General features: G+C 23.7%; 6 protein-coding genes across 6 annotated transcripts; 4 read left to right on the top strand and 2 right to left on the bottom strand.

Annotated features, from left to right (window-relative positions):
• Window positions 1–2,125: 2,125 nt before the first annotated feature.
• PmUG01_11036000 (conserved Plasmodium protein, unknown function) lies at window positions 2,126–3,382 on the bottom strand (the record flags this gene model as incomplete). The annotated part of the gene is made up of 1 exon (XM_029006016.1): window positions 2,126–3,382. One exon carries the CDS (start codon window positions 3,380–3,382, stop codon window positions 2,126–2,128), a length of 1,257 nt encoding a protein of 418 aa, XP_028862548.1.
• A 1,233-nt stretch (window positions 3,383–4,615) lies between these two features.
• PmUG01_11036100 (protein DJ-1, putative) lies at window positions 4,616–5,801 on the top strand (the record flags this gene model as incomplete). The annotated part of the gene is made up of 3 exons (XM_029006017.1): window positions 4,616–4,648; window positions 4,920–4,977; window positions 5,323–5,801. 3 exons carry the CDS (start codon window positions 4,616–4,618, stop codon window positions 5,799–5,801), a joined length of 570 nt encoding a protein of 189 aa, XP_028862549.1.
• Window positions 5,802–6,627: 826 nt separating this feature from the next.
• TIM22 (mitochondrial import inner membrane translocase subunit TIM22, putative) lies at window positions 6,628–7,182 on the top strand (the record flags this gene model as incomplete). The annotated part of the gene is made up of 1 exon (XM_029006018.1): window positions 6,628–7,182. One exon carries the CDS (start codon window positions 6,628–6,630, stop codon window positions 7,180–7,182), a length of 555 nt encoding a protein of 184 aa, XP_028862550.1.
• A 3,111-nt stretch (window positions 7,183–10,293) lies between these two features.
• On the top strand, window positions 10,294–12,054 carry RNF5 (E3 ubiquitin-protein ligase RNF5, putative; the record flags this gene model as incomplete). The annotated part of the gene is made up of 1 exon (XM_029006019.1): window positions 10,294–12,054. The coding sequence occupies one exon, from the start codon at window positions 10,294–10,296 to the stop codon at window positions 12,052–12,054; it is 1,761 nt and encodes a 586-aa protein (XP_028862551.1).
• Window positions 12,055–12,991: 937 nt separating this feature from the next.
• PmUG01_11036400 (troponin c-like protein, putative) lies at window positions 12,992–14,845 on the top strand (the record flags this gene model as incomplete). Its single annotated transcript, XM_029006020.1, has 8 exons — window positions 12,992–12,997; window positions 13,172–13,219; window positions 13,593–13,646; window positions 13,788–13,839; window positions 14,041–14,144; window positions 14,428–14,519; window positions 14,643–14,693; window positions 14,830–14,845. The coding sequence occupies 8 exons, from the start codon at window positions 12,992–12,994 to the stop codon at window positions 14,843–14,845; spliced, it is 423 nt and encodes a 140-aa protein (XP_028862552.1).
• A 1,506-nt stretch (window positions 14,846–16,351) lies between these two features.
• On the bottom strand, window positions 16,352–21,763 carry PmUG01_11036500 (ankyrin-repeat protein, putative; the record flags this gene model as incomplete). The annotated part of the gene is made up of 1 exon (XM_029006023.1): window positions 16,352–21,763. One exon carries the CDS (start codon window positions 21,761–21,763, stop codon window positions 16,352–16,354), a length of 5,412 nt encoding a protein of 1,803 aa, XP_028862553.1.
• Window positions 21,764–24,750: the final 2,987 nt, after the last annotated feature.

Here is a 24,750-nt window from a genome sequence, read left to right on the forward strand (position 1 = left end):
ATATTTAAAGTAGCAAAGAAAAAAAAAAAAAAAAAAAAAAAAATCTACATTAATGTTTTAATAACTTCAAAACTTTAATCTAATATAAAACAAAATTACATATTTTACATTATTATTGGAAAAAAAATTCTTTTTTACACTACATATATAATACATTATTTTGCCTTCTATTTTCTTCTTTTTTCCCCTGTAAAAGTAGTCCAACCCACATTATTCACATATTTTATATAAAACTATATATTAATAACAATCTTGAAGATAATAAAAATACATTTGTATTTTTTTTGTATTATTATCCAAGAAAAACGAAAATAAAAAATTATAAGATAAAATAAAAATTGTAAGATTATTTATTAAAAATTAATTGCCGTATTACATTAGTGTTTACTTATATGTATATAATATATATTTACGTAATAAATTTTTTATTATTAATATAAAGTAAAAAGAAAAGGAAATAAAAAATTTTGTTTAAAAAAGTTTATGAAATGGAAAAAAAAACAGAAACAGAATTAGAGGGAAAAAAAGGTATCACATTTTTATTTGAATAATAATGGGAACATGTATATATGCATATATATATGCTGTACATATGTAATATATATGTAAAGGTATGTAATAAGAATCAGTATATATAAGAAATGAAAAATAACATTACAATGGGAATGAATGAAAAAAAAAAAAATAAATGACCAATTTGCCGTAGAGTTATATATAAAAAAATGACCTCATTTTATATATATATATATATATATTTATAAATATATATAATAATAAAATAAAAATTAATATACAATTGTGTTCTACATATATATATATATATATCACATTTATTTTGTAAATGAAAAAAAAGAAAAATTTAAGCAAATAATTTTTCTTGTAAATAATATTTTTTATTTTAAAAAAAAAATGGTGAGAACAAGTTTAAATTTAATAATAAAACAGTAAGAAACTTATTTTAACTAAAAAAAAGGTTAGTGTATTTATACGTAAACATGTTCGTCCCCTTGTTTAATTTTTTTTTTTTTCATATAAAGGAAACTACGAATTTTAATTTTAACACCTTAAAAAAGGGTATTTTTTATCTTTACTTTAGATTTGAAGAATAATCATAATATTCTACAAAATTGTTACATATTATTTTATTTTCCGTTTTCGTGATTACTTGTACCAAAAGGAAAAAAAATATATCGTGTGTTTATATATGTTTACTTGTTTATAATGGTATCTCATTACATATAATTATTAAAATGAAGTGCAAAGAAGCCAGGGACGTTTTAACATTAAAAAGCTATTAATAATACTTATAGAAACAAAAATTTTTTTATTTTGTTTTAAACATATTTATGAATGAATAGTTTAGAAACAAAAAGAAAAAAAAAAAAAAACGCTTAAATTATATGTAATAAATATTTTGTATTAACAGCACAAACATGTAGAAACCTCCTTATTTTGGTAAATTGTTATTTTAAAAATGAAAAAGGTGTACACCAGAACAAGTACAGATTTATATAATTGCATTTTTCATATTTAATAAAATGTGCCATATATATAATTAAAAATTTTAAATAGTTACGTTTTCATTACACAACGAACACGTGATATGTTTAAGTATATATATACGTATATACACATATACACATTCATATGTTTACATAAATATAGTATTTCTTTTCTGTGTGTCGAATTAATTTTTTTTATTCCTAAGTATATTTTGAAGAAATGTATTAACCATAAAATAAATACTGTTGAAGGGAAAGGTATAAAAGATTCAAAACTAAGTCGTTTATTATTATTATATGATATATTGGTATATATTTTTTGCGTTAAAAGTATTACCACATTCTTATTTTAAAAGTGTAACCGCTGTGTTACAATTTTTTAACAGAAAAAAAAAATTGAAAAGTTGAAAGTTATAATTTTTGGATATCGTTCCCTTTTATATACTTTATTAATTTAAAAAAAACAAAGATATATGTGTTTAAAAAAAAAACATAAAAAAAAATAAAATAATAAAAAATGAATAATAAAATTACATTAAATTAAATACAATAATTAAAAAAAAAAAAATATAATATAATTTTGACGTTTTTATCTTGGAAAATTCTTACTTAATGATTTAAAGTTAAAAGGAAACATCATGAGCTAATACTTTAAGGGCATTAATTAACGTTGACGACATTATTTTATTTGCTTCAAATATTTTAAGTTGATCATTATTTATATCTAACTGTTCGTCATAATTATTATTATTTTGTAATGTAACAACATTTTCTGAGAAAGGACTGCCTTCCTTATAATTACTATTTACATTGTTGAATTGTTTATTTTGGTAAACCTTTTTTACCAAACTGGTTTTTGAGAATGGCGTATTATTTTCTTTTATATATACACTGTTATTACTACTATTGTTTGGTATTTCACAGCTCTTTATTTTCTTCTCTTCGGAAAACATATTTCCTGTCTTGTCTTTTAAGGCGCATATTAATTCTTCGTTTCTAGATGGGTTTTTTTTTTCCTTGTTCCTTAGCCTATCCTCCAGTACTAGCACAGCTTCTACTTCTGCTTCTCCTATAGCTTTGCTTTTTCCTTCTCCCATCATATCTTCCTCTTCTTCTTTCACCTCTCCTTCCTCTTCTTCCATCTTCCCCTCCTGTTTTTCTCCGTCCGCTGTTCTTCCCTCTGATTCATCCTTTACTACATCCTTTAGGTTGTCCACTTTATGCTTCCATTTTTGCCTATCCAAATTATTACAACGATTTTTTGTACTTTCCCATTTTTTTTTGCTTTTTGTGGAACTCCATTTATCTGCTTCCCCTTTAGAATTATCATACATGTAATAAGTCATAACCTTTTCAGGAAGCGAATATAAAGGTTTCATATTTTTCATAATATCCTTATTACTATTTTGAGTTCTATATTTATATGACTTGTCAATATTTTTATCAAAATTTACTCTTACGTGCACATTTTTTATCAAATTTGTTGCTGATGGTAATTGTAAAATAGGAGGATCTATCCTTGCATTTTCTGGGTTTATTAAAGGAGCATTTAGTATACTAATACCACCTATTCCGTCTATAGCACCTAAAGTGAATGCTCTTTTTTTTTTTTTCGAAATATGGTCTTCATAGTTTCTTATATCTGTGTTTTTATCGTATATATACTTTTTATCACTTTCCTTTTTATAATATGTGTTCTTATCATCCTTTGTGTTACTGAAATTGATCTGTTGTTCTTTTATTGTTTTGTTATAAATATTTTCCAAAATTGGGTCTATGTAATGTAAACTATTTTCATTTTTACTTTTTAGTTTTTCCTTTACATAATTCATTTCATCGTCACTTACTTTTTTATAATATTTTTCATCGAATATGTTCATTTTTTATTGTTTTTTTGTAAATTTTATATAAAATTTTATTTCTATATATCGTCTTGTTACTTTGTCCCCTCAGCTATATGCTCATAACGTATATAACTACCCTTTCATTTACACATAAACGAAAAAAAAAAAAATATATATACACATATAAATATATGGCTTTTTTGAGCTAGTCCTATTTTTTAAAAGCAAATGCATTTAATTATTCTGTAACTAATAACATATTTGTTGGCTACTTTATTGTTTTGTTCTTCCATATTTTTTGCGAGTATTTTACAATGTTCGTTTGTTTGTTTGTTTGTTTGTTTGTGCGTATGTATGTGTGTGTTTGTATGTAAACTGATTTGTATTATGCTCCTGATTTTTTTTAAGCGTCCTTTTTGAACTTGAAAAAATAAAATTATACCTACTATCTTTATAACATACATTTATCACATATTTTTAAAATGTATATATTTTAAAAATATAGCATTTCTCTATTATATTTATCTTAATTCTTTTATGTTACAAAATAAAACACAAAATGCAAAAAAATTGAATTAAGATGTATATATGCACATATACATGTTTGCTTTAAAAAATTGCTACTTTTATTACAGCGAGCTTCTGCAAAAAAAAAAAAAAAAAAAAAAAAATTGTCCTTACAGTTATGCAAGTATTTATACATGTATACCTAATTAATAATAAGCAATATTAACATTAATTATTTACACATATTCTTATAAATGGAAAAAAATAAAAAAGATTTTAATATGAGCGTTTAATGTAACTATTGTATTCCATAAACTATAATTTTCTTTTTTTTCAATACATCGTGGATACTCTAGAATCATTTATTGCATGTTCTACTATTGTGCTCTTCAAATTTTTTCATACATTAAAGGTTGAAGTAAACACATGTACATTTGCTATTAATTTAAAGCTTTTTAAAAATTTTAAAAGGTTATTTTTTAAGATTTCTATATTTTGTACATTTTATTTTTTCTTATGGGTTATAAAAATAGGATATACTAATATGCATAAAAAAAAAAAAAAAAAAAAAATTGTACTAAGAAATATGAACAACAATATAATCAAAAATTTAAACATAAAAAAATATAAAAGTGTATGAAAATATTCATTTTATAACAAAAAAGTAAAATAATTAATTTCCTTAAGTGCATATTTATATATTATACTCTTAATTAAGTTTTATTACAAATTATAGTTTATAGCAATATAATAGAAGTAACAATGAGTGGAAAAAAAACCGCTTTAGTTGTAGTGGTGAGATATTGCAAATACTTATATTACATCGAAAAAGGGAGAAAAAATTAAACTCTATATTATATGTTAATATGTATATGAAAATGCAAAACTATACTTAAACTTTGTTAATCCTTGTGTTCAAATGCTGAACATTTAAAAAAAAATTTTCTTTTTATCACACGCTATTTAAATGAATATTTTCATATTTAATAAAATACTCCTTCAAATTCAATGAAGTCGTTTCTAAATTAATGTTTACATGACTTATATTTATTGATTATTTTTTAAGGCTTCGGGATCGGAGGATGTAGAATATATTACAACAGTCGATGTTCTAAGAAGAGCTAGTAAACAAAACAAGCCATAGATATGCATATATATATGGATATATACACATATATATATATATATATATATGTGTGTGTGTACGTATTTATATGTGTATATAATACCATAATAAACTTCACATATATTTATATGTTATCATTATACATTATAAAAAACACAACTTCGGGGACAAGGGAAATAATGAGAAAAAAAACAGCATTTTTTTTATAAATACATTTTTCAAAAAAATAATAAATAATTTGAAAAATAAGAGAAAAAATTAAAAACAATATGTTTATACATTTACGTACACATATTATAAGTTTATTTTTCACAAATTAATATTTTTTAACTTTTTATTTAAGATATCAGCGTAACAACAGCATCTGTAGAAGAAACAGAAAAAGTGTGCCTTCAATCAAAAAATGTCGTTCTCGCGGATACATTAATTGGTAAGGTTAGAAGTAATACTTATGATGTAATAGTAATTCCAGGTGGAATGAAAGGATCAAATGCAATATCAGATTGTGTAGCTGTTATTGAAATGTTAAAAGAACAAAAACAAAGTAATAGACTTTATGCAGCTATATGTGCTGCACCAGAAACTGTCTTTCATCGTCATTCCCTAATTGATGATGTTGAGGCAGTTGCGTATCCATCGTTTGAGAGTGACTTTAAACATATTGGTAAAGGAAGAGTGTGTGTTTCGAAAAATTGCGTAACATCTGTAGGACCAGGATCTGCTGTTGAATTTGCACTGAAAATAGTAGAATTGCTATTAAGTAGAGACGCTGCACTAAAACTTGCAAGCGGTTTTCTTTTGCATCCCTCTGTTACATTTTAATATACGTTCCCTTTTTCCTCTTTATACGAATAAATAAAAAAATAAAAAAAAAATATATATATGTATATATTTATCTATATACGAATAGTTACATACATTCAGTTTAGTATGCTATTTTAAAATGTGGAGATGGTACAAGCATATTATATTATATTTCGTTCTTTTAAAAAATCGTTAATATTTTTGCAAGTTTATTTTTTTTTTAATTAAGCATACTTTTAATAACTTATTGAATTATTTTAAAAGAGAAAATCCTTTCAATTTTTATGAAAAAAAAAATTTTTAAACATAATAATAATTGAAAGTCTCAGCTGTTCAAAAGTTTACCTGCGTAAACGTTTTAACATCGCTTAAAAAAAGAAATTATAATTGCTCATAAATTTTTAAAACAAAAACAAAAAAAAATAATAAAAGAAATACTTCATTAAAGCCCTTATTTATGATAGCTTAAAAAGGACGAATATACATAAAACATATAGATGATGTGAATCATAGATTTGTTTAAAAAAAAAAAAAAAAAAAAAATTTAATTGAAGAATTATGGCTTGTTCTTATTACTCCAAATAACTACTTATTAAACCTTTTTAAAAAATGTAATAATATATATATATAATAAATGAAATTTTTTTGATGAATGCGTATATGTAACCAGAATATAAGTAAAAGAAAAAAAAAAAAAAAAAAAAAAAAATCATAAGTAGAAACAAGAAGAAATTTAACGAAATAAAAGTGGATATTAGAAGGAAAAGAGGAGAAGTAAATACAGAATTAAGATAAGTAAAACTCTAGAGCACAATTTTACAGTGAAAACTTTATGTAGAGAAAAATGAATTTAAATAATAATAGTAATAATGGGAGCAGTTACAACAATAGGAGTAATAACAACATCATATTAAGTGACAAATATATAAATTTAAATATTTTAAAAAAGGGAGAAGAGCTAAATGATCAAGAGAAACTATTCTTAAAAGTTCATACTTACCTAAATGAAGGAATTATTCCTAAATGTATTGGAATGGGTATTGGTGGTGGATTTGTAGGTATTTTAATTGGTGCATTCTTTTTTAGTATGCAGCCAAGTAATATAGATTATACTTTAAGTTATAAAGAACAACTGAAGGAGCAATTTTGTTTGTTTAAACAGTCAATAAAAAATAGTTGTGTCAATTTTGCTAAAATAGGATTTTTATTTTCATTTTATGAGAATTCTTTACAAAAAATGAGAGCAGCAAATGATATAACGAATACGCTATATTCAGGTTGCTTAACAGGTGCTACTATATCTTATAAAAAAGGGTTACCTTCGATGATTAGTGGATGCGCTAGTTTTGCAGCTTTTTCCGCTGTTATTGAAAAGTTGCAAAAGTCAAAAAAATTTTAAATTTCCTATTTTTTTTTTTCTTTTTTTGTTTCACTTTGGAATACAAGTTTTTTTTTATTTATTGATGTTGTACATTAGTTACAATAACGTTGATTATTATTATTTGTAAATACATTGAATACATATGTATATACCTCCAACACAAACAATTGTATATTTTTTTTTTTTTTTCCCATTGCAAAATTTTACAAGAACATTACATATATATAAATTTAATTTTGATTTACATGCAATATTTGAAGTATTTTGTTACAAAATTGATTTGGGTGTGTGTACTTAAATGAGGTAAAATTATATAAGTTAAAAGATTGTGCATACAAATATAGAAACTAGCCGTATGTACGTACAACGACTTATATTTTAAATGATTAAGATATTAATATAAAATTAAAACAGATCAGATCCAAATAGTACAAAAATTTTTAAATATCATACAAAACATAAGAGGACGGAAAATTCTTAATTTGATTATTATAGTAAGTGATGAGAAATTTTATGTTTTTATAAGTATTTTTTCAATAAGAGATCTATCTGGAGAAAGGGAGAATTGAAATAAAAAAAATATTCCTTGTTCATAATATTCAGATAAATTTATTACATTTTTTTTTTTTTTCCTAGCCACAAAATAAGTGTACCACTCTTGCACACTATATTTCGTTATAAAAAAAAAGAAATATATTGGTTTAAAACAACAAAAAAAAAAAAAAAAAAAACAGGAAAAAAAACATATACAAACATATTTACTAAAATAACTACTGAAAATAATATGCAACTTAATAAAAAACATGTTATTCTACTTTTGTTTTATTTTCATTGCTAAACATCATTATAGTAGTTTAAATAAATTACTTGTATCAAAAAATACATATGTGTGAATTATATATACTTTGGAGAAAATATTTATAAATCCAGGTATGTAATTATTTATAAAAAATTCGGATATTAAGCGAACATTTCTGATTTAAAATTTAATATTATTTAATAGTTCCTACGCTTCTTTCCAAATCCATTTTAAGAAAAAGAGTTTTACTTTTTTTACACTTATTATGAATAATAAGTATTTAATAATTTGAAGTAAAAATACATTTTAAACCTTATGCATATTATTGATATTTTTTTCTTTTTTCTCATATTTTTGAAAAAAATGTAGATAATTTTCCTTTTTTGCAAAATGTAAATGTATGTAAACTGTAAATAATATTTTTATTTTGGTTTTTTCCTTTAGCACTTTATTTTGTATTTTTTGTTAATAAATTATAGCATGTTTGTAAGCTAAATGTATATATATATATATATATATAATATATGGATCATGAATCAGTTCTCAAGATGCCGTTGAAAAATTACTTGTGTAAATGATTTTACCTTAATCACATTACAACTGTAATTATAAAAGTCCAATACAGGAACTCGAAAAAATTTATAATCCACAATTTTGTTGTAATAAAAAGAAAATTTATAAGACAACTTCAAAAGGGATCTTAATAAATTTAAAAATTTGAATGAATGGTTTAGTGAAAATGGGAGTAAACGCACATTTTTGTCTTAAAAAAAAAAAAAATTAAAATACATATACATATACTAATAGATTACAATAAAAAATATATATATATGTACACATGCGTCCATTAGACCAAAATAAAAATTAGTAAGACAATATATTTATGAGATTCTCCCGAAATATAAACAACTGATAAAAAAGAGTCGTGTTTTATGAATTTGTAACAAAATTCCTTAAACAAAAGTTAATTTTTAAAGCACAAATCGAATTTTCCATAAATAAACTGTCTAATTCTTAGTACTAAAATAATGTAAATACTCAAATAAAAACACAAAAAAGACATTTTTTTATAATTTGTGGATGTAAATTATATATGTATTCATACATGCAAAAATTCATCATTCAGAATATATTTTTTTCGTTAATATAGGTCATTTATACTTTAGTTTAATCCCTATAATGTCGCAAATAATACATTATAAGAAAAAAGTCATTTTCATACAACAAAAATATAGCATAAATAAGTATATAAATAAAATATTCCACTATATATATAATTTCATAAACATATCTTCGTATTTGTCAAATACATTTTATCTAAAATGGACTCATTAAAAATAATGCTCCTCTTGTTTGTGTATTGTACAAATAGTTCAATTTGCATTGTGCTAGTTTAAAAATATTTCATCATCTTGAACTAAATAACTCAAGAAAAAACAAAATTAATAATCTTTCTTTTCTCAATTAAGTTATGTAACTTTCCATTTTTTTCAAATACATTTTTATATATATTTATAAATAAATCATTGTACTTCAAAAAAAATTTTAATAATTAATGAAAAGATACAAAAAAAAAAAAATATAATTGTATATTATATTATATATATATATATATATATATATATATTGAATTAATATCAGCGTGCACTTTTTTCTTTTTTTTCTTTTCTATTCATTCGCTTACTTTCATTTTTTTATATTTCTTTTTTTTCTTTTTTTTTTCTTTCAATATTTATAAGCTTATCTGCCTTTTATTATGGAAACGAAAATTATTATATGCGTTTTTTAAAGGTCACGCTGTCATTAAAAAAAAAAATTATATTTATAATAATACATACAACATATATATAATATAAATTTCTGAAAATGAATTTTGTTGACTTTCATATAAAATATTAAAACATTAAAAAATTACATAGTTTATCTAAATTAATTTTTGTTAATCCTTGTGAACAGTAATATTTACATATTAACATTTTTTAATGTAATTTTTAATTTTTTTTTTTTCTTTTTTATTTAAATTTATTTTTGTTCGGGAAATGGGTTATCTTTCAAAACATGCGCAAACCATTGATAAAATATATGTACAGTGTATACATATATATATTTATTATGTACGTAAGTATTAATATATGTATATATATATATGCACAAATTTAATCTTTAATAAATTATATTTTTTAATTAAATTTAGACTAATTTAATATTCTTTTTTTTTTTTTTCTCTTTCCGTAAATATTTCTTTAAGCACAAAATTCAAGAAAAATTTATAAAAAAGAAAAAAAAAAAATATATATTTTTTTTAAAATGAATAATTAACAGCTAAAAAAATGAATGAAAGAGATGAAGAATATGATTCGCTCTACGATGTTATATATGATTATGATATTAATGAAGAATTTATAAATGATAATAATAATAATAATAGCAGAATTAAATCTGTAAATTGTGATATAAAAGATAAATTAATAAATGAGAAAAAGTTAAATTCCGAATATGTATTGATAGAGAATAAATATAATGTATATAATGGAGTAAATAATGAAAAAATAATCAAAGAAGACGAATTGCAAAAAGAAGAAAAAATAAATACACTATCGTCACACGAATTAGGTTATAATTTTACTTACGCTCAGAATACAGAAAAAAATGCAAAAGAGCATAATGCACGGTTCCATGATGCTACAGCAAATTTAAAGAAAAACGAAGTTATCATTGTGAATAGTATCGATTTTAAAAAGGAAGAAGAAAGTACTTTATTATTCAAAAAAAATAATATACAGAGTAATAGTAATTATAGTAGTAATAATAATGGAAATAATGACAAGTTAAATGTAAATAATGATAATATATGTGAAAATAACAGTATACATTATGAAAATGTATTAAATGAGGGAGAAAGAATTCTTAACGGAAATGAAGAGATTATGAATATTAAAAAAAATAAGACAGAACTGATTGATAGAGGGGGAAGAGGTTTTGATAATATGTCAGAGAAGACATGTGAAAAGGAAAAATGTTACGCAGATTATAATGAAGAAACAGTACTTCATCAGAACAAACCATCAGTTCATATGAATAGCGAACATAGTTCTTATGATATTAATGGAAAAAATTTTGATGGCACAATTAATGGCAAAAATAGTATAGGTGAAGATTACCGTAAGGAGAAACGGGAATTAGCGGAACAAGATGATGTTCATGTTGTCCATAATGATAATAATAATAATAATTGTTATTATGATAATGATATTGGGGTAAAAAATGATGGTTTAAGTAAAAAATGCGAACCTGTGATATTGAATGAAAATATATATAATTATGAAAAATATTCAGAAGGTTGTACAGAGAATAGTCAACAAGACATAAGTGGGAAACAAAAAAATGATACAGATGAAAAAATGAATACGAAACAGGATGAAAAAAAATATTGTAACAATAACAATAGTAATAACAACAGCAATAATAATAATAGTAATAACTGCAGTAATAACAGTAGTAATAACAGTAGTAATAATAGTAATAATAATAATAATTGTACGTATGGAGAAAATAAAACGAAAGAGGAAAACGCAAATAAAAACACTACACAAGAAAATGAAGGCAGATGTACATATGAATGTAATATTTGTTTTGATGATGTGAGAGACCCTGTAGTAACAAAATGTGGTCATTTGTTTTGTTGGATGTGCCTTTGTGCATGGATAAAAAAAAATAATGATTGTCCTGTGTGCAAAGCAGAAGTATCAAGAGAAAATGTTATTCCATTGTATGGAAGAGGAAAAAATAGTAATGAACACAAATACACAAAATTTGAAGAACCTAGACCAACTCCCAAACGAAAAGGTGTTAGAAGGAATAATAATAATTACTCTAATAATTTAGGCTTAAGGGCATCATTTGGTGTTTGGGTAAACCCTTTTTCTTTCGGTATGTCCTACGCAAACATGTCTGAAGAATCTTTCTTTTATGAAAGTAGGAACGAAAATAGAAGATCCCATATAGAAACGTATCAAGCAGAAGCTGCTTCTTCCTTTTTCTTTTTTTTAGGATTTTTTCTTTCCTTATATATTTTGTTTTATTCTTCCTAAACTATATTTATTTGTAAACCAATAAATTTTCCATTGACCATTGAATGCATGTAGATATTAACATATTTACGCATTTATATACATATGTATGTACATATATGTACTTACATATGTACCATTTTTTTGAAGTATGCTTATTTAAATTAGCTCCATTTATATATACTACAAAAAAAAAAATAATAATAATAATAAAATAAAATAAGAGTTTTTTTTTATCAGAAATTGTATTTTGTAAATTTCCCCATTTTTCCTTCGATGTGCCCCCCAATATATATGTATACATATATATATATATATATATTAAAAATGGGGAGAAATTTTCTCTACCCCAGTATAAACACAAAAACAATTCAAGTATATATGTGTTATAGGTATTTATTTTTTTTTTAAATTATACGTATAAACACATGTATATATAATTTATTTTTTATTATAATCCATGAAGTAAATGTAAAATTTTAACTATATTTTACCATGCAAAGATAATTGTTTATTCGTTGTGTTTAATGCGAAATGATTATTATATAAAAAAAAATATATATATACATATACGCATATAAACATTTATATATAAAATTATTTTTCATAATTTTTACAACATGATACTTTTTACGAATAAATGAGCAGTTAACATTCTTTCCAAAACTTTTCCTTCTAGCCCATGTGCACATATATATGAGCATAATAAGATCAAACATGTTTATTTTTTTTCTTTATTGTGTTTCAAAATTGAAGTTAATTAAAATGATATATTTAAATTTAATATTAGTTGTACATTTGATATTATTTACCAATAAAAGAATAAAAAATTTTTAATACATATAAGTGTGCATTATTATTATTATTATTTTTTACTTTTCACCAAAAATTTTTTTTTGGTAATCACAGCATATGTATTTACCTGGAACTATTAAACTGTTGAATAACTTGAGGCAAAATGGAGGTGTGTGTTTGTATTTGAGTAGTCAGTATGTGAACACGTATGCTCATATGTATATGTGTAAATGTGCGTTGTGTGTAAATTATGTCTAAAGATTTTCATTATAATCATTGTAGTGCATATATATATATATATATGTGTACATTTTTTTATTAAAAAACTTCGAACAACGTTCAGGAACTCACTCATGAAGTTGAATTAACTTCTCTTTTCAATAAGATATCAGTAAATACAAAATGTTAACAGTATTATGCGTGCTTTTCGCAATTTATTACAAAACATATGAACATATTTAAGAGTGGCTCAACTTTACTGCTATTACACTTTATATATGTTGCAAAAAAATATCCCATGGTTGTAATTACCACATATATATATATGTATGGGGATGTACAAATATGTATGTGGATGTATATATATGTATGGGGATGTACAAATATGTATGTGGATGTATATATATGTATGGGGATATATAAATATGTATGCGGATATATATGTATGTTTGTGGCATTTATGTATATGTATGTGTATGGGCGAATGTTTCACTTATAAGGCTGTGTACAGTCGTACATTTTTTAACTTAACTATTCTTAATTAGGAAGGATCCAAGACAATTAATTCAAAGAGTGCAATGGAAATAATATACAAAATGGTTAAATATTCGAAAAAGATAAAATAACTAAACTATGAAATATAAAATGCCTAAAGAGGAAAACAATTGAACAAGAAGAATTATTAGTTATATACACATTACTAGAGTGCGTTTCAAAGTGATGTATATTTTTCTTATTAGGGTTATGTTCCTTCAAAAGAAGACATAGATGGGTTTATTCATGATACAAGCGGTTGGATAGATAGCAAATATTTTCTTTCTCTTTTTGTATTCTAATTGATTGTACAAATGTGATGAGTTGATTTTCATTAGTTGATAATTTTATAAATTTTTCCTTTTCCTTTTTCTTTAACTATTATTAATTATTGTTTTTTTTTTGGGGTTTTTTTTTTGTTCATTTTGTATTTTTTGTTTCATCCTATTTAATACGTAGGTATTTGCTCTTTGTCTAGTATAATAAAGTTCTGCAAGAAACTCAAGACGTCTAAGTGCTCCACAGAGGGCTTAATAGATCTATTTATGAACTATGATCTAGATGTAAGAACTTATAATTTCTTTTTTTAACTGTTAGCATGTTCATAATATTTTTTATTTCTAGTTATTATCATGAAATATCTAAAGGAATAAATACCATTTTGCAGTATCCCACCATATACATTGATATACATGTATATATACGTATATAAGTAGATACATAAACACATATACATATATGCATATGATTAAGTATTTTTACTCGCCATTATTTTAAGCAGCCAACTTTGATCATATTTGAGTCCCAGTTATTTAGTTTATATATTTTTTCTGTAAATAAAAAAAGAAATCAGGTAAAATTTCGAAGGAAAAATTTAAATTATTGTTTACTACTGTTGGTTCGAAGCTATCGAATAAGGAAATAGACATAATCATCGGGTAAATCATATCAAAGGAAGAATAAATTACAATGAAATGTATCAAGTCTGAATAAAATATTATTAAATATTTCCTTTCCTTTCCTTTCCTTTTATTTTATTTTATTTTTTTTAACATTAATAGTGAGTTGTGCGATAATGAACAACTAATAGATTACAAGGAATTTTTAAACAAGTAAAATAAAACCTACAAAAAAATTTCAACACAAACGTGCTAATTAAAATGTGCACGCATACACACACACAAACTCACACATACATACATATATTTATTTATTTATATATATATATATATGTATTTTTTTTTGTAGGCTATTACTTCAATGATTTTAATCTCGCGCGTGCTATACGTATAATTTTTCATTTGTTCTACTATTATTTATTAGGTGGTATTTAAATATATTAGAAAGTACATTATATCCTTATTTTGTTTATCCCTTTTGTGCAGTTTTTAATACACTTGCATTAATAGTTTTAAAAATATGCTACGTAAGAACTTGTTATTTGTTTTAAGTACTGTGTAAATATGTGCATGCAACAATGGAGTACATTATACCGCTCATACAATATATATATATATATGTGTGTATATACAAATGTTTATATACGTGCTCTTATACATGTATGCTTTTTTACCGGAGCTGCTGCTCCCCCATCCCATAATTACATTAAAAAAAAAAATTTTTAATTTACTCGAAAGGGGCAAAAATGTAAAAAGAATATGTAAATTGTAAATGGTTCAAAAAAATAATGTCTTCCTTTGCTAGCATTTTCATTTACATTAAAATAGTAATTATAACGTTTAATACTAAATATTAAAAAGTTCTTTAAGCTAAAAAATGTGAGTGCATATAAAACTATCTAAAAAGTTTAATTCTATACAATGCTAAATGATTTTAACAATGTTATGTACTTCCAGAAATAAGCAAGTAGTCCATTTATTGTATTTGACGCAATGCAAATTTGTGTTATCTTATAATGTTTAATCTAAGTCATAGTAAATTTGCTATTTTGCTATTTTGCTATTTTGCTAATTTGCTATTTTGCTAATTTGCTATTTTACTATTTTACTATTCTGCTTTTTTGCTATTCGTCTCTGTTATTTATCATTTTTTGCAACATAAGCATTACATTTTACTTTTACAAAAGTGCAGCTTGCATTCTGCTCATATTTTGCTTAAACAACATAAGTAAAAATTTCGTATCGCTAAGTAGTGCTGAAGCAATGAAAAAAGACAAGAAGAAAATGTTATATTGCAAATTGTAAAAAAATAACGAATTAACTGCATTATTACAGTATTTCTTCTTGGATAATTTTTACTTGTTATATTTAAATAACACAAAAAAAAAAGGAAAAAACAATAAAAAAAAAAAAAAAAAAAAAAAAAAAGAAAAAAAAACATAACTGTACCTTAAAAAATTTATAGCATTTCATTTAAAAAATAGTAACATATTAAATATATATAAATAAATAAACATAAACACGTGCACACACAATATATATTGTGTATGCATAAGAACAAGAAATAAAAGACTACATTATATGACTAAAACATAATAAAAACTTTTGCCTCGTTTTTAAATATTTTGCTTTCAAATTAATTTGTTTTGTGCGCTTCTCTTGCGATTTTTTAAATGGTACGTAATATACATACTGGTACAAACATATGTACTGATATTTGTATGTATACGTACACATGTAACGGCACAAGTAAGCACTTAAATGATGATATATATATATATATACATATGCCCATACGCTTTGGAATATATATATATATATATATGTATATACGTATGCGTTGGCCCTAAATGCGTGTGCTCGCGCCCCCGTCAGTGAACCCTTGCATCGTCTATGGAATAAGATATTGCCTTTTTTTTTTGTTTTTCCTTTTTTATGCGAAATATACTTAAGAAACTCTGGTTTATGCTTTGGTAGGACTGGTAAAATTTATTTTTTTTGTTAATTTTATTTTTTTTTGGTAAAAAGTTTTTATTTTGTGACCTATACAATTTAAGGAACTTTTTTAAAACCCTCTTACAAGTTCTGTGCGATAAGACCCTTTCACATGCAACGTTGTATGACTTATCACCATTGATATCTCGAACAGATACATCTGCTCCTCTTGTCATTAATATATCAGCTATATCATATAATCCATAGAATATAGAATAAATGAGTGAAGTTTCTCCGTGTATATTTGTAAGGTTATAATTAATATTTTTACTTTCGTTTAATATCAGCTGGGCTAATTTTTCATTTCTTGTTCTAATACATATCATTAATGGGCACTCTCCATTTATATTATCTTTACAGTTCACGTCTATATTATGACATAATAAAAGTTGTACTACTTTTTCTTGATTTTCCAAACATGCAATATGTAATGCATTTTGATGAAATTTATTTGTTAAGTTTATATTAACATCATTTTCAAGTAGAAATTTTAAAATATCTATATTTCCTTCTTCCGCTGCAGCATGTATTGGTGATAACACAATATTAGAATCGAACTGGTTTATAATATCTTTTTTTAAAGAATATAAATATTTTAGTATGTTTAATCTTTCTAATTTAGCTGCTTGTATAAATGGTAGAGACCATAAATTATGTCCTTTTTGTAATAATTGCGGGTATTTTTTTAATAATAATTGTACTGTTGATAAATCATTCTTAAATATTGCACATGATAAAACTTCAGTTAATATGTGTCTATTACATACTTTTTCTCCTGCTCCTGCATCAATAAAATGATTAACCCATGCTTTATTTAAATTATATGCTAATAATATAGGAGTAAATTTATTATGATAACACCAGTTTGGATCTGCTTTATTTTCTAATAATAATTGTATAATTTCACTTATATTATTTTCACAAGCTAAATACAAAGGAGATTTATAATCTCTAACATATGGGCATATAATATTTAAATTTTCACCACTTTTTACTAATGAACTAACAATCGAAAAATTCTTTTTTTTTATTGCTATGTTTAAGGGTATATAACCATTCTCTATATCAATTGGATAAGTAACATAATAACTATCACACATGTTTCCATATGGGCATACACATATTGTGTTACAATTATCATTTTTTTTTATTGCATCCAACTTTGATGCATCGAACTCGTAAGTAGTGCTCTCCCTTTCGTTTACAACACTATTCATTTCATGCGAGTTCCTTTTCTCGTTGAAAGTTTCTTGTACACATTCTTTACTCATGGTTCCCTTCTCATGTGTTCTATCCTTCTTCCTTTCTTCTGGGTTACCATTATGATCCTCATTTATGCATTTGCTACTATTTCGTTCTGCATTACTATTACGATCATTATACTCATACCGTTCTGTACTACTTGATAATGTAACATTATTAGATCCTTCGTTCTTGTTAATTTCCTCGTTTTCCTCCCTGTTTGAGTCCTTATTTGTATCCCTGTTTGGGTCCTTATTTGTATCCTTGTTTGGGTCCTTATTTGTATCCCTGTTTGAGTCCTTGTTTGCATTATCACCATGGGTCGAATCTTTATCTGTAGTAGCGGGGCTCTTATAGCAATACTGTATGATGTTGTTTTTCTTTTTCCTTTTTCTTCTTTCTTCTAGCAGTACTTCAACAAACTCTTTACACTCATTTTCGCATGCAATATATAGAGGGGACTTACCTAAATAATCCCATATATCAACTTTTGCCCCTCCTTTTAAAACTAAATAAAAGAGATATCTATTTTTTTTGCTAATTGCTAAAGATATTGGTAATGTCCATACATCTATACCTCCTATTTCATCCGTTTCAATAGTTAAGGGGGTATTTGATAATAACTCACTTCCCTTATTTCTTAGTAAATAAACTAAATTATTATTTTTGTATTTTTCACTTTTACTCAAATCATATAATTCTTCTTGTATCTTTTTACTCAACTTGACACATATTTTTATGTTCTCATTTTTTAGTGCAACACTATATCCTTTTACATATATATCTAATCCTATACTTTCTAAAAAACACTTGCTTCCCCAAGAACCTAAAATATCTAAATTAGGTTGTACAAAATGGGACTGTATGTACGGATCATCTACAGTAATTAAATTTTTATAACCATTTGCAAATGGACAGTCTTCACAATTACATTTAAAATTTATTTCATCCGTTAAGTATATACAATTTTTCCCATTACATCTACACTTATTCAAATTTTTCTCTTCATCTTCTTCGTCTTCGTCCTCTTCTTCTTCATCGAATGTGTTCATATTATTGTGTAAAATATTCATACAGAAAATATTTTCTGCCGTTAATAATTTCGTTTTTTTATTATTCACTCGAGTACTCTTTTTATTATTATTGCTACTAATACTGTTATTATTGTTATTATGATTATGATTATTATTATTACTACTAATACTATTATGATTATGATTATTATTATGATTATTATTATTATGATTATTATTATTATTATTATGATTATTGTAATTATTATTATAATCATTACTGTTTTCATTACTGTTATCATTACCGTTATCATCAATATTTTGCTTTTCTAATTTTTTTTTTCTCTTACTTTTTTCCTCCACCTCATGGTTCGGTAGTAAATTATTTTCCTTTAACTTGTTTGCTGTGTTGTTATCATTACTTCTTTCTACATGAAAACTGTCTTCATCATTCCTCTTGTCATTTGTTTTTTCTTCATTTTTCCTAATTTTACGAATTTTCTTTTCTTCATCAAAATATTCATGGAATCCTTTATCCTCACTTTTTCTCTTACTGTGTTCATTTATCTGACGTCGACCAAAGCTTGCACTGCTGTTCATGTTATCAGTGCTATTACTTCTGATACTAACCTTGTAAACAATTTCCTTCTTTTCCTCATTAGAGTCCTCCTTTTCCCTTTTTTCGTACTTACCATTTACCCCATTTTGATCGCACTTGGTAGTAAAATAATTATTCTCAAAATTATTTAAAAAATTATTGTTCCTTTCTTTACTATTACTATTATTATTACTATTATTATATGTTGATGCGTATTCCCCCAATAAAAATTCATCAAATATATCCTTCTTCTCATGCATATTGTCGTGTACATGTAACAAATTATATTCTGCTTCCAAATGTGCTGACTTGTTCAAGCATTTCTCATGATCATTTTTTGTATTCGTATTATTTGGTGTACTTGAACTTAATGCGGCTATATGTGTGTCAGATTTTTTATTCTGAAAAGCATTTTTCGAAAAATTATTATAATCTTTTTGATTAAAATTATTTTGTACCTTTGTAGAATAACCAAAATGTTTCATAGTGTTATAAAAGAAGTTATTAAATAAACTAAAATTATTGTTCGTTTCTGACTGACTAATACTACACTCTGTTTCACTATTTAGGACTGATTTCAACTTTTTCCTATTACTATTATTATTGCTACCGCCAATGTTAATATTGCTACCACCAACATTAATATTGCTACCATCAACATTATTATTCATACCACTGATATTATTATTGCTACCGCTACCATTATTATTTTTATTGTTCAGGACTGCAGTATAATCTATTAGGTTGGTTCTATCTATATGTGTTCCGTCTATGCAACTTTGTAAACTCATCATATTATATTTATTATTTTCGTTAATTACTTTCCTATTACTTTCATCGTTCGCAGATGATGAAATTACTGAGTTATCAAAAGTTTTCATGTTTTCAAGAGTCTTACGCAAATTTTTTAGTTTGTGATAAATTAAATGATTCTGATTATTCGCTCTATTAATAATAAAATTAGAAACTATAAATATGGGTTCTAGCCAAGCATTCGAGAAGGAACAAATAAAATTTGTAAAGACAGGCCAGTTACTCTTTTTTAGCATTACTGTTAAAGGAGCACAAGTTAAATATTTGTTCCTAACACATTTTATACTTAACGTCTTTAACGATGGTAACCTCGTTTGTGCTAACACTTCTAACGTTTTATCTGTTAAATGATGACAATAATCAAAATAAATTTCTTGTAAATTATATATAAATAAATGTTTTGTATTTAACGAATCAAAATTGTATATCTGGTTTAATACATTTGCCACAGTAATATCTTTTATCAATGTACACAAAGTAAAATCTAGGCAAAGTCTTCTTCTAACAGATCTATGAATATGCTTATAAATTCTAGGGAATACATATTCATATATAATCTTAGGGTTATACCCTAAATAACTATTAAATATTAATCTATTATTCCATACTCTATATTTCCTTTTGTAGAAATATTTACATGTTTGACTTAGGTTAATAATTGTATGTACATCTAAAAAGGGTTCAATGCATTTTATATATCTTTTCCATTTTTCGTTTTTTTTATTAATAATTATATTTAAATTATTTTCATTCATAAATATTTCAGATAAATTCCCTTTCTTTAGTGTACCATCAATATTTAGATATGCATCCGAATTTAATTTAAATAAATCGTTAATACTTATACTATTCGTTTTTTCTATAGCACTTTCCCTTTTTAATTGAGCTAAACTGTTGTTGCCATCTTTTTCTATGGAACTTGTTAAATCATTATTCTCGGCAACACTTGTGTCGTTTATGTCTACAATGTTAAGATGGTTTTTATCGCTAATATCAGGGTAACTTCTATCAGGGGTATTTGGCATACTTTTAACTGTATCATTAGTACATTTTTTATCGGCATCATTTGAGCATTTTCTATCAGCATCATTCGAGCATTTTCTATCAGCTTCATTCGAGCATTTTCTATCAGCATCATTCTTGTATTTATTATCCTCAGCATTTGTACTGCTCTTATCAGCAACATTTGTACAATTTTTATCGGAAACGTTAAGATTATTCTGTTCAGCAATCGTTGTTTTATTATTTCCAATAACAATATTTAAACTATTCTTTTCTGTCGTATTTGCATTACTTAAATCGACTGTGTTCGCACTATTTATATCTTCTACATTTGCATTATTTCTTTTTATAACACTTATGCTGCTTTTTTTAGCAGTATTATTAATTGTATTCATAACTACAATTCTGCTAATGTCATTAGCATTTTCATTATGCCCTCTTTCATAATTTTCTTTTTCATTTTCGTTCTTATTTAATTCATTATCCTCATCTTGAGATAAGGATTTGATATCATTATTAAAAATTAAACGTAATTTATTCAGAATATATTTATTTACATCATCTTCTTTTGTCTCACTTCCTTTCGCGGTTGAATCATTGTAATATTCAACACTCTTCATGATAGGTTTAAATAAAAAATAATTTCCTTTCCCCTTTCTGCATTCACGTCTAATGTAAATACTTATACGTCCTATTATAAGTTTTTATAACACCTCTATAATAAATTACACAATACTTGGTTGTTTGTTTCATATTCAAATGAGTCCCTTTTTTTTTTTTTTTTTTAATATTATTTTTTCTTTTTTGCTTTATTGTCTTCTAGCTTTCTAAAAGTGCTTTATGTGCATATATTATGATTTTGTTTTTGTTTTTGTTTTTGTTTTTGTTTTTGTTGTTGACTTTGATTTTAATATTAGCTTTTACCTTAACTCTGAATTTGACTTTGAATTTGACTTGTATCTTTACGTTAACTTAAATTTTAACTTATATTTTAACTTTGACTTTTTGACAAGAGGGCAATTTCGTTATGCACCTGTGTATATATATACATACGTATATTCAAAAAAATATTGAGGAAAAAACATAAAAGCAGCTTATTTTATTCATTAGATTACACTAATTGTAACATGCAAATTCATTTTTTTTCTTTATCCCCTCAAATTAGGACATTAAAAAGAAACAAGGGTGATATAATTTAAACTACTTTTTTTTATTTCTCTTTTTTTATGTTATTAAGTTAAGGATTTCACAATATACTAATTAATTTGTATGTATGCAATACGTACAGTATATTCATAACTCTTGCATTAAAGTGTTTTTTATATTAAGTAATATATACGTAAGTACGTATATATATATATATATATATATATATATATATATATATATGTAAAATTAAAACTTATGAACATGCATATTACAATATGTATAAATAATGTAAGGGCGATAACATATTATTACTGTAACGAATGTAATTTTGTAACGTGAATGTAATAATTATGTAAATTGTTTATTCGTGTTATATTATAAGTATTATAATGTTATATATATATATTTATATATATAACACTATAAAATATTATGAACATACTATAAAACATACATAAATATGAGAAAAACATAACTACTTGTTTCAATATCATATTATCATATTTTTTCTTAATATTTTATAATAAGTTTCTCAGAGTTATATATATTCATACATATACATAAATTATTTTAATTATATAATCTTTCTCTGAAGGGGAAAAAAAAAAAAAAAATACCTTTTAATTCATTATTGCATATTATGTAAAATTCACGTTCCTAAAAAAAAAAAAGAAAAAAAAAAAGGAACTAAAAAAATATATTCAATAATTAATCTTTGTGGTATTTTTTTTTTTATTTTTAACTGTTATTTCTTATGTATTAATATTTAAACTTTAAAAAGAAAAATTATACATGTAAAACTTAAGCTTCTTAACTTTTCCACATATTATAATGTACATGTGTAACATATATATTACATACAAATGTATATAATACCAAAAATGCACTTTGTGATATTTTAATTTTTCAAATGAAAGTTAATAAATTAAATATATGCCACATTAAAACAAATACAAATTAGTAATTAGTCACTATAGTAAATAGAATGTTTTACATATTATGCCTAGTGTTTTATCTCTATTTTTTTTTCTTTAAAAAAAATAAGAAAACGTGTTCTATAAATAATTATATAAAAACATATACTATGGAAAAACGTGAAGCGAAAAAAAAAAAAAAATTAACAACGTCATGAAGTGAAATAATTTAAATAAACAATATATGTATACTCATAATAATTAAGCAGAAAAAAACCACTTCACTGAAAATACATACGAGCAACAGAGGAAACGAGATAATTCTGTATTATATTTATAAAATTGTTAAAATATGTTGATATAATGTGGCTTCATAAAGTTTTATAATATGTAATTAAAATAAATATGTTTGTATTACATGGCTTATGTAGTAACATAAATGATAGTAATGTAGCAAGTGTTTATAAATACATGTCTTTCATTTAACAAGCCTCTTAATTTTGCTTTATGTGGTTATATATATATATATATATATATATATATATATAATGTATATATACAATGTATATACCTGTTTTGCTTATATTTTATATATAATTTTAACGCAGTTTTTTTTTTTTTTTTTTTTATTAATTTAAAATAAAAAACATTTTAAAAACAATACATTAAATGCACAAAACACATAAAATAACAACAGAGGAATATGTAATTTACGCAAACATAAGATACACTAATAATAATTGTAATAGTGATAATGATAGTAAAAAGTATAAAAACAAAAAAGAAAAAAAAAAGATCTATATGAATTCAGCGTTATCTAAAATTTACAATTTTTTTTTTTTTTTTGAATTTGTATTTATTTTGTACAAGCTCAGAAGAAAATTTATTTGAGATTATTTTATGAAAAAAAAAAAAAAAATTTATAAACAAAATTGAAATATAAAAAAAAAGAAGTAATATTTTATATGCAATGTTTTTTAGATCATGATTAACATTTTGAATTAATGATAAGTAAATACATTACATATATAGCATTATATATCTTGTATATATTTAATATATATTACTGTATAAAAAATTATGTTTTATTATTTTCCACGTCGTATATATTTTTTCCTTATTAATATATATATATATATATATACATATATGCATACGTGCTTCTATATTTTTTTTATAAGTTTATAAAAAGATCTTGTTCATTAATTACGAAAACACAATTAATCAAGAGTTTTTGTAAATTATTGTTTTATATTTTGTCTTTTATTTATTTAAAAAAAACAAAAAAAAGAACAAAAGAACATGCTTATGCTTATCACAAAATCCAAGTAATTTAAATGGGCAAAAACAGAAGAAAAAAAAAAAAAAAAAAAAAAGATTGCCTTTTCTTTATTTAACCATTAATTTTTTTCCATCCTTTCAAAATATAATGTAAAATAAAATACCAGTAAAATGTGCAATAAGAATATACGGCTTAATACACACTTCAACATATAAGTGTGAATGTATTTGTTATAAATATTAAATAATTATATAAAAATAAA

This window comes from Plasmodium malariae, assembly GCF_900090045.1.
Source record: "Plasmodium malariae genome assembly, chromosome: 11".
NCBI classification, from domain to species: Eukaryota; Apicomplexa; class Aconoidasida; order Haemosporida; family Plasmodiidae; genus Plasmodium; species Plasmodium malariae.